Source organism: Bolinopsis microptera, chromosome 3 (assembly GCF_026151205.1).
Source record: "Bolinopsis microptera isolate Bmic1 chromosome 3, MBARI_Bmic_1.0, whole genome shotgun sequence".
NCBI lineage: Eukaryota > Metazoa > Ctenophora > Tentaculata > Lobata > Bolinopsidae > Bolinopsis > Bolinopsis microptera.
In genome coordinates this window covers 8,803,758-8,815,072 of record NC_087074.1, presented here as the reverse complement: position 1 = coordinate 8,815,072, position 11,315 = coordinate 8,803,758, and the positions used below count along the sequence as shown (strand labels likewise).

The window sequence follows — 11,315 nt, the reverse complement described above, 5'->3', positions numbered from 1 at the left end:
GAATCAGATGTTGAGACTAGATTGTGTGCTTTAGACCAGAATAAAGAATCGAGTCGGATAAAACAATTAATAAAGCAATAAAAATAAAAATATTAATAACCGGTAAAAAATATGATTATAATAAGTTAGATCTACAATATACAGCACACACAATCATGGAAACTAAAACACTTAAAGGTATCAAATTGGGGTTTAAAATTATCCTATCGTATGCTGGTAAATATACATCAGTACCATCAATATCGAAAATCAAGTATAAAGGAAAATAAAATATTAAGCAACATGAGATAGCAACACCATTATGTCCCCTCAACAAGTCCCAAGAAGTCGTGAATTCTACACCATAAAATTTAATGAAATAAAGTAATAACCCCGTTTGCAACGTACTGGGTATCAAATGTTACATACTGGGTAGTATACAGGATATTTATCTGCACCCAAAATACACATACATGTGTAATGTGCAATGTACTTTAATTGTGAATTAGTCCCTTGAATCTAATGAAATATCCATTATCTATGTTGTTTTGTTTATTTAAAATCTAATCCGTTATAAAAACTCAAATAAATATATTTTAACCGTTACAAATTCTACGATAAAAAACCGCAGCTTTGTTCGATGATAAACTGTTCAAAATAAGTGCAATGTCTACTTCATGCCAAGTATCACATCAACGGCGTGACTTAAGTTGTCTGCTATGAAGGTGGGTTTTACTTTAGGATGGTTCGCATCTCTTGGCCTGGGAACAAAATCTCAGGTAAAACTAACAAAATAGCAAAATCAATGGTCACAGCTGACAGCAGGTCACCCATGATAGAGTTACAATTTATATATTATGTAATTATCATGTAGGAAAAGTATAAGTTTCATGATTTTAACAATTCGTTGTATGGATTTGTTTAGAGTTTTAATTGACTGCAGTAACTGTAAACATGCAAAATATATTCAAGTTAGGAGAAAAGGAGGGACCTGGTATATTAAGGTACCCGGTATAGAGAGGCACGGTATATAAAGGTTCGAATGTAGATAGTAGTGCTAACATTGTTCTTCTATGACGTTCGAGCTAAGGATCAGAGGTCGAAATATAATTAAATTTGACACCGCTATCCGATTGTTAGGGTCGCAAACAAATCATACTGATTTAAAAATTGCGTTAATACTAAATATACGGACCTGAATTTTCCAGTCTTGACAAGAACAGCAGCCTGAAATCCGGCGCTCAAAGCACCTCCAACGTCACCCTCCACATCGTCACCAATCATCACTAGATCACCAGGTGCTAAACCAATCATCTTGGCTGCTTGGTTGAAGAACACCGAGCTAGGCTTGCCTACTATCTCCGCTTGAACTTGACTTGAATACTGGACGTAAGAAAGGTATTATGTAATCATATAATAATATTATAATAACAACCAGCATATTTATTACATTATTAGGAACGCAATGTTGGAAATGAACGCCTCATTGTCTCCAACACATTATACTAAATGTTTATCGAACGATAACAAATTATAGTAAATAGTCGATGATTACCTCTCCCAGTGTACGCATAATATATTCGGGTTCTCATTTTATGTCCCTTTGATATACGCAAATTTAATCTATCTTTCCTTATGCCTTATCCTTATCAATTGACCAGGTATTATTCACAGGAATGCATGATCTAAGTGGTAATACGATTAAATTCAATGAAACAATAAGTTTTCAATGAAACAATAAGTTTTATTTTACATTCCTTTCATAAATAAAATAAGAGCTTAAACCACGAATTAGTTAACTAGAAGTAAACTTGAGGAAATATTCTTTAGTGGTTGAATATAATTATTTTAAAAACTTTATCTGTTAGTATTTTATTATGGAAAGTGGTTGAATTTAGTGAGACAAGGTCAGTTTCTCTATTGTCTCAGAAAAATTTCTACTTTGTAGTAGGCAATGCTGAGTGGCAGGAATGACGGACCAAAACGCTTGGGGCTAACAATGGCCCATTTACAAACCACTTCAGACATGGCAATGATGTCATTTATGCTTAATTCGTCTGAAACTGACCCTACTGCACTTCTAGCAATCTATAAAAATCTCTTCTAAAATAGGTATAAAAATGCATAACACAAAACACACAAACAAAATGTTTATAATCCTTATATAATAAATTTCTATAGAACTTTTAAATTTCTATAAAACTAATAAACCTATATTATATATATATATATATTAATTTTGCACCCAGAGAAAGATGTGATCACAGATGTAGTTTCGATATTATGATCATGACAAGGTATGGGGCTGCTGCAAGTTATATTTTGCTAAGATATTACCGCTTTTTCAAGCTTAAGTAATCTAGGCAAGGTCAATTTTAAAGTTTTTGAATTTTGTCGAACGCTGTTTAAGGCTAAGTTCCAGTCATTTGGTTCTCCTTCCTTTTGAGTGTGAGTGATGGTGATTCTTATGGATGATTTGAGGTGATTGGGCTTATAACAGGTGAATGTAGTTAGCATGAGATTTTGTCGTACTGTATTCCATATTGTCCCCGCTCTGTATATGTAGCTGTCTGATGGTTTAGGTGTGAGAATGAGTGTCTCTTTGCCAAGTCTGCCAGGAATGCATGATCTAAGTGGTAAAACGATTAAATTACAAACTCTTACTCAAGTTTCAGCCGCTGCATGTGTAATGAACTTAACATCATGAATTTTACACGTTCAACATATTAACTCTCCGGGCTGACTTACCTCTAATCCGGCTACAAAACACCCCAGATCAACTTTAAGCTCTCCAGAATCCATGTAGTACTTTCTGAGATTTAAAAAAATGGTTATCAGCTTGATTTTAATCTTTATCAACAATTTGAAATTTCGTAATCTCAATTATCCCGACAACAGAGAAGTTGCCAAGATTTCTTATATCTCAAAAAAACACAAATTAACTTAAAAAACACAAATTAACTTACCCTTTCCCTAGGCTGTAAAATTTGCGTTCACCTGAAAATTAGGAATTGATCAATTTCTGTTGAAATATAACTCAATTTACATAGATACGTTTAAAGTATAGAGCTAGGTACAAATATAAGAGAAAATAGGGTTCAAACCGCCTACAAGTAACTTGAATGTTTTGTTAACAATTTCATAAGTAAAATGCTCTTCTGCATCGCCCACCACCTGTAAATTTAATTGAGTATTAGCTGCTGCCTGAGTCAGAACTTAGAATGATAAAGCCGAGAGAAGCTTTAATATAATAAAAAAGGTTAGAATATAAGACACTTAACACAGGAAAGTTACCATGTTTTAATAATATTTCAATTATATTCAAGTTATCAGAAGATTTCTGGTTCATTAAAACCAAAGAAAAGGAGTATGATCACTGGCCACTTATCTATCAACAACAAAATCACCTAAAATATTCCAAAATTTAAAAACATTAACTGCTAACCACACAATCAGGGTTGGTTTGATCAAACTGTGAAAAATCCTCCACTACTTTCTTATTCACCAATACAAAAGGTCTGTGGTTATTCTCTTTTATCACCTGTGAATGGATATTAAAGCTATAAATTGACATGTTGTGATCAATTTGAAAGTAGGATATAATAGTCCCAAAATAGGATATAATAGTCACAAAATAGAATATAATAGTCCCAAAATAGAATACAATAGTCCCAAAGGAGGATTACTAACTTGAATGATAGCAGAAACTGGTGAGAGGATTTGATCGGCTCGCACATTGAATCCAATTTCATTGAGCTTTTGAGCTAGGATAGCTGTTGAGTAGCAGCTTTCGTTAGTACACAAGACATAGGGTACTCCACTCTCTTGAATCCTAAAGAGAAAATATAATTATCACAGCACTTTCTGTGTTCATCTATCATATTTTTATTGATGTTAATGGTCACATTGAACCATTATTAAACCACATAAACCAATTGTTTGGGTAAAGGAAAGAAAAATTTTTTTAGGAAAGAAAAATTTTTATTTACCACAAATAATCAATACATAATGTTATATTCATAAATAAATTCAAATTTCAATTTCAAACACATATACAGTACGCCGCGCACACAGCCACAATTTAAAATTGTTCAGAAATTCGTAGGTCAGCTGCAGGCGCCGCGCACAGGATCTATTTAATTGTTAACTTACAATTACATGTCACATTTCTTAATTACTAGAGCCAAAATTTCAGAAGCAAAATAATTTAAAAGATATTTCTGTCGTTCACGCAGTACAGGTCGTGAGCACTGCGATCTAATTAATATAATAATGGAGAGATTCCAAAAAACCGCGCGCTCGTTATTTATTGTGATTAAATTGAGTGCGCGCCACTGTGAACAGCAGTACCGCTCAAGCATGAATTAGTACTGAGCGGTACGCAGTTCTGCGTGAGGCGTAGACATTTGTAGCACACGTTTCATTCAACTAATCCATTAATCCATGTGACATGTACAATGTAATTATATTAAAGCAAAAAGAATATTAATTTTAGTAATAATTGACGTAAACATATGTGTTTAAATAACATCTATAATCTAGCGAGTTACTAATACTGTTCGCGTTTGTTTGTATTCTTGATTATATATCTTTACACTAGCCTATATTATGATGGAGATATACATTATATAATTGCTCCAATATTCAACACTGCTAAACAACAAATACCTACTCGCCCATCGATGAAGCAGTCGCCAAAACAAAGCTCAAAGTTAATATATCTTCGTACTTCGTTTTGGAAACTGTAGAATTCTAATAAATAATCAGTGTTTCAATCGTGTATTCGATGGGCAAGCACTCGCCACTTGAGGCCGAGACAAACGGCACCAGCTCCGCCCCGCAACCGTGAAGTAAGGCGGGGCGGTGGTGTGCGCCGTTTATACGGCCCACAGCACGAGACATTTTGAGCTCCAAAACTTAAGACTATAAAAGTCCCGAATTAAACGTAGCGACTTACCATCGTCAGCCGTCAAAAATTTAGAATTTGTATGTTATAAACTCTACACCTGCTATAAGTCTAACATGTAATTTAGTTTGTTATTGGCTAAATTTTCAACTCGATTAAGCGATGCAGACGGATGAACTAGGCTTCTCCTCCGTCAAAAACACAACGAGAGGGGATTGTGGAAGGACACGAACACTATTCGTTAACTCGTACCCCGGGTACCCCCTAGAACTGTGTCCCATCAGAGAGAGCCCATCACCCGTCAGATCGAAAACAGTGTTTTAGTTTTGATATATGCTGTACCAATTACAATAAATGGTAAGTCAAGGCTGACGTTGGTAGCAAAGTATAAAGTGACACGTCACAACAAAATAACCACTACACACTACACACACTATACGCTATAACTATTGTACACAGTACACAGTATAACTAAAATATAAAATATAAACAAGTTACAAGAGACAAAAGAGTTTACAGAAGAGTTTTACATCGGCTCAGCACCGCCAGGACATTGGCTATACACGTGGGTCAATTAGTTTGATTTGGTATGGCTCGACCGGGAAAGTGGTCGAAATTAGTGCTCTTAATGAGTCATCACTGTCGTCTGAATATTAGAGCGGGAACTTCCCAAGTTTCGGCCGACAACGCGCACAGCATGGGCGCGCAATGCTATGCGCGGTCTCATATTACTGTGTCATTCGGCGGTTGCGCTCAGCGTTACTGGGAATGAGTTGTATGTTGTTTACCTAAATTCAAGCATGGTATTCATAGATAAGCTTGTCAGTCAGTAAGTGCTTAAGTGGGAATAACAGGCAAATGAATATCACTTCATAATCAGAATTCAGTGAAATTTCTGTCACACCACTCAGTTCCATACCGGTTTTGAGCTCTTAGAAGTGACTGTTTAAGTAAATTCTTGACAGATCCGCATGTGGAGGTGAAATTTAACGGGCCAACTTTACGGAATTCGTTCCACAGCCATGCAGATTTATAAATAAATTGATTAGTTGGAGAGGGTGTAATGAACAGATTATCTTTCCTATTTGATATGTTGAATAAGTAGTATAACGAAATTGGTACTCGTGACTTAATGATCTTAAAAAGTTCCATTAAACAACGGTATCGGTACAGGTTCTCTGTAACAAGTAATTCATGTTTTGTGAATAGAGGCTTAGTGGACTCTTTAACATAGAATTCAGATCCTAGACGTTGAGAATTAATTGGTCTTGCTCTAGCACATGTCTTGAATTTGTCTACATAAGCTTCATAGTCTCCAAATAGAATCCTGATACACTTCTTTTGAGTAATAAATAGTGGTTTTAACTGATTATTGGGAATACCTCCCCAGACAGAAATAGCATAACCTAGGTGTGATTCAAAGAGAGAATGATATATTTGTTTATATAGTGATTCTGGTAAGCATTTCTTAATACGGTAGATACGTCCACAAGCACTTCTTAGTTTCTTGTTGAGGGATGATATATGTGGTTTCCAGCTCAATTTATCATCCATGATTACTCTGAGAAACTTTGTCTGACTTACACGTTTAATTATTTTGTTATTAATGGACAAGTTTTGGCTATCTATATCGGCATCTAATTCGTTATTATTACGTTTAGAGGGAGAAAAATACATGTAACAACACTTCTTTACATTAATGTGCAGTAGGTTAACTCCCATATACTTGTTTACGGCCTGTAGTACTTCATTAGCCAATTCATATGCTTTATTTCTCGAATCGGCAGCGACAAATATATTAGTATCGTCTGCAAATAAGACAAATTTACCCTTTTTAGTTATATTGCATATGTCATTGATGTACAGTAGGAAAAGTAGAGGTCCTAATACACTACCCTGAGGGACCCCGAATTCAACCGGTAATTCATCAGATTTGGTATCCAAAACGTTTACAAATTGTTTCCTATTAGACAAATAACTAGAGATAAGATTCAGAGCATTTCCTCTTATGCCATAGTTGTTTAATTTTGTAGTTAGTTTACAGTGGTCTAGAGTGTCAAAGGCTTTTGAGAGATCGATAAAGACCCCTAGGACATGTTGCTTTTTACTAATTAACGATTCTATAATCTATATGTTCTACAGAGTAGTTCAGTGCATGGCTGGTGGAGTGTCCTTTTCTAAAGCCGAACTGGTTTTCATGTATTATACCCTTGGAAGTAAGGAAACTATAGAGCCGCTTATATATTAACTTTTCTAGAATTTTCCCGAATACAGGTAGAGTTGATACTGGTCTATAGTTTTCTAAAAGCTGTTCATCTTCTTTTTTGTAAATGGGGCTGATTCTCCCAGTTTTTAATTCATCGGGAAAGTGGCCTTCTTGCATGCATTTATTAAAGTATCTAGCTAAGTACGGTGCAGTAATTTGACACGACTTCTTGATCACATGAATAGGTATGTCACTAGATTTCCCGTTTTTTAGTTCGTTTATGATCTCTTTAATCTCAATACAGTCACAATCACAAAGAAAAATACTGGACGTAACTGATGTGGGCAGGTAATCAGTAAATGACGGCAGGGAATTTATTCTTAAGAAGTCACCAGAGTATGCTTCGTTCAAGTTAGCTGCAATAGAGGCAAAGTATTTATTGAACTCATTTGCAATTACACGCCGATTAATCACACGCTCGTTATTTATCACAAAGTTAGGTTTAATCTCACGTCTCTTCTTACCACGCAGTTCATTAATTATCTGCCAAGTTTTCTTACTATCTCTTACTAAAACTGCGAAAGTACCCATTACTAGGACAAGAAATGCAAATCTAGGACGCAAGTAAACATTATCAATGAAAATAACCTTTGAAATGCTTCAACAGATTTCTCTATAGCCACATCCACTCCATTTGTCATGTCTTTCAGAACTCCACTAATGTCACTGACAATTCCTGATAAATCAGTTTTTCGTTAGGTGCACACAATTAGCAAATTCATCTTCATAAATAAATAAATAAATAAATAAATAAAGTCAATTTTTACAGCACAGCAATATATATCTAAATATCAGATCCTCTGTAATCATAATGTATAAAAAAGGAGCTTTTCTCTGTGCTGAAGGATGAATCAAGGCAGATCATGGTTCTGTTAGCAGGCCACCCTAATTATGGACAATACATATATATAAAATAATTAAATTATAATTTTAAAATTGTGTCAAGATTGAACTAAAACATAACTCAGGGTAAAATAGACGTATTCCCTTCGTCAAATTAACTATTTACAATAAATAAACATGAAAGACAGAATGCACCTTTTTATTTCATGTTACCTTTTGGTCTTTCGGACAGCATGATCAATAAGCCTTTCTGTAAACGGTAGCCAGAGTTCTACAGTACAGAGGGAGAGTTTATAGTTTCATAAAACATCGAATAAAAACGTACGATTACTTAAAAACCTATATTGCAAATAATCATAGAAATAGGAGATTGTTTACAACTAATTTAACGATAAAAAACAGAGGGCCGTATTTCAGAGCAATTTACTCGTAGAAGAGTGCAACTACAACAATTTATTTACATTAACTAGCATGAGACAAATCAAACCATGTTATCATCAACCAGATTCTAGTTAATGTATCCTATGCCTATGAAATATTACTCGCAAGAAATCGTGTTCAAGATTCCCTTTTACCATTTAAACTACGTAGTTATAGTGCAAATACAGATCTGATGATGAACCACATGGCTGCATGACAGTTAAAAATGTAAGCAGCCGTATTGTTGCTTTAATTTCAACATTCGTGGCTGTTCCGCAGCAACGTTCACAGATCACAATACAATTGTCGGTTGCTTCAGCATATTCATAGGCGCTCGATTTTACTTACTCATTCGCCAGACTGAGATATAACATACAATTTATACTTGTTACTGCGCGCAACAAACTCACTAGATTGCATTCTTTCGATACTCTGAGTACTAAGATTCATAAAATAAATAAATTACAGCCATTTATATTTTACTGTTACCCAAGCATTTTAATAAGCATTAGTTTTGTATATAAACCAATGGTCAAACTTTATTAATTAAACGTAACTTTAGTTATAAAGCTAATTTTCTTTTATTGGCTGCATAAGAAACTAGTGAAACAAATTTAAAATTTTATCCTTTATTTTACAATCATAATATAATAATATTTATAAGCCTCCGTTTTGAAAGTTTTAAATTTTAATACATTCACATTTCTATTTAAAATTCAATTTTATGTACAAGTCAATAACTGGCCGCCAAAGCCGCGCATTCTTGAAAACAGGATTAACTTGATTATAGTTATACGACTATGTAAATTAAAAACTATCCGTGGTTTTTTCTTTTAAATAAATAAATTATAATTTTACCTAAGTCCAAAGCCAGCTTTGAAAAATTTACTATTAAATCATAATATATCGTCAACTTTAAATATTTACAATGCAACAATTCATTAATCTGTAAACACGCGTACTCCAGCCCCTAAACGCATAAATTGTTATGCGGCGCGGCTCAAGCCGCGCACGCACGTATTATTTTATACTGTTTGCTTTCTAATAAATATCGTGCCAATGTGTACGTCTAAATTGTAAACGTTCATGTTTTGTGTAAAGTGAATCCAATTGGGACTAGTGACAAGGATAAGGACCTAAGTGCCTGTACGGCTTTTTCGGGCCCCTGTGGACCACTACTCTTGAAATCACTCTACAACATTGAACATCTATATCTACTACGTCATTTGGCAATTATTGTCATTAATCTAACTTTCTAATTAATTGCCGAGGGGGAAGAGTAAACGCTTCACATTAAAATTCAATATACAAAATTCAAAACCATCAATACGGTATTAAATATTATGGACAAGTCTATAGATCTATTTCGTAGTCATATATTCACATGATTTGCTTTATATTATATTATCTTAATACTGTAATGAAGTACAGTAGGATTTGTGTTTCGAGAAAGAAAGGTTGCGGTCAAATTATTAACAAAAGTAAACAAAAGTCCATCAGGGACTCCGTGGAGTCGAAAAAGGTACACGGCTGCTGTCTGGTGCTGCTAGGCATTTATTGATCAAGATGTTTTATTGTATTGATTTATAATGATTCTATTGTTCGTGACTAATCAAGTTCTAAGTGGAGGTATAAAGTGCTGCTCAAGATACTTCGTCATCTCATGTCCAGTATAATGATTAAGATAGTATACAATGCAGTTTTAGTAGTTGACCCATACAGTTAAGTCCGTCATAACTCACAATCGTTAAGTCGTCGGTCAATTGTCAAAGTCGTTGTGTGTTTATTCGTTGAGATAGCAGTAAGATAAGATGTTACGCGCGCGCGCGTTTAATCCCGTCGACGTGAAATGTGACAATGAAAACGCAATAGAATTATTATTTTCGCGCGTTACGTAGAGTTTACCAGTGTGTAATACTAACTAAATTGATTATATTTATTTTAGACAATTAGGTTCAACTGAGATAACTATTTAGTTAGTTGTGCCGAGAAGCGTTGTGATATTAAACTATTTGACATGCAACGACATCACCAATCACCTACTCGATCAACAGCTGAATTGACGCGCGCAATTTACTGAGGGGTTACAATGAAGTTTTATCAGATAAACTACGTTTGGCGTTGCGCGCTCCATATAATACCTGCCGGACCAAAAATGCATGGCGCAATGTGCGAGTGATACAAAATGACACGATATCCATATTTCACAGCCTCATTTTTATCGTAATTGACATTGCTCGAAAAACTAGATATCATGTTGAGCTACTTATTTTAGGAGCAAAACTGAAACCAATGAATTCTTAAGGTGTACTTGGCAAACATTACGATTTAGAAGTCCAACTATTTTAATCTTCATTACTGTGTAACTTTATAATCGTTTAAGTACCAACTATAAAACTTAGTTGTATTATTACAATTATTACAAATGAGATTGGGATATAATAGGTCTGAAACACAAACATACAAACATATAGTCTTACAATCAATATCAAAGGATACCGGAAATTGACGTCAAGCATGCATTATTCGGCAGTCATACACTGCACGTGTAACGATTGCATGCTGCAGTGTATTAGGGTATACTACAGTGTAATGAACAATTTGGTACCAGCACGTGGTCCATAGAGAGCAAGAGCTAGCTTATACAAGTCATGGTTATACAGTACATCTCTAGGCAACGGTATTTTAAAATCACAACGTAGGTCGACTATTCTACCTTTAAATTTCTAAGTCTAAATAACAACTTACTATTAACAGTATTAAAGTAAGTATAAAAGTGAGCACAAACCTTAGTACAGACCAGGTGGTGGCTATTCTCGCACTTCCTCGGAGCTCTCTCTCATCCGACATGGTGAACGTAACTGAAAGTGCTGGGAGTGTTCTAGAGGAGGATATGTATTG

At 34.7% G+C, this 11,315-nt stretch overlaps 1 protein-coding gene across 1 annotated transcript; it reads right to left on the bottom strand.

Moving 5' to 3' along the window:
• Window positions 1–93: 93 nt before the first annotated feature.
• On the bottom strand, window positions 94–8,274 carry LOC134812445 (phospholysine phosphohistidine inorganic pyrophosphate phosphatase-like). Its single transcript, XM_063819869.1, has 9 exons — window positions 8,208–8,274; window positions 7,740–7,827; window positions 3,670–3,811; window positions 3,425–3,520; window positions 3,084–3,153; window positions 2,946–2,976; window positions 2,728–2,791; window positions 1,175–1,362; window positions 94–740 (listed from the first exon to the last, which is right to left on the bottom strand). The coding sequence occupies exons 1-9, from the start codon at window positions 8,227–8,229 to the stop codon at window positions 650–652; spliced, it is 792 nt and encodes a 263-aa protein (XP_063675939.1). The 5' UTR covers window positions 8,230–8,274; the 3' UTR covers window positions 94–649.
• Window positions 8,275–11,315: the final 3,041 nt, after the last annotated feature.

Coding starts and splice junctions, on each gene's coding strand:
- LOC134812445 (XM_063819869.1), bottom strand. CDS start 8,229: ATGCTGTCCGAAAGACCAAAAG. Junction 7,828..8,207: donor GCTGTCCGAAAGACCAAAAG/GTAACATGAAAT, acceptor CTGATTTATCAG/GAATTGTCAGTGACATTAGT. Junction 741..1,174: donor GTCAAGACTGGAAAATTCAG/GTCCGTATATTT, acceptor TTTTGTTCCCAG/GCCAAGAGATGCGAACCATC.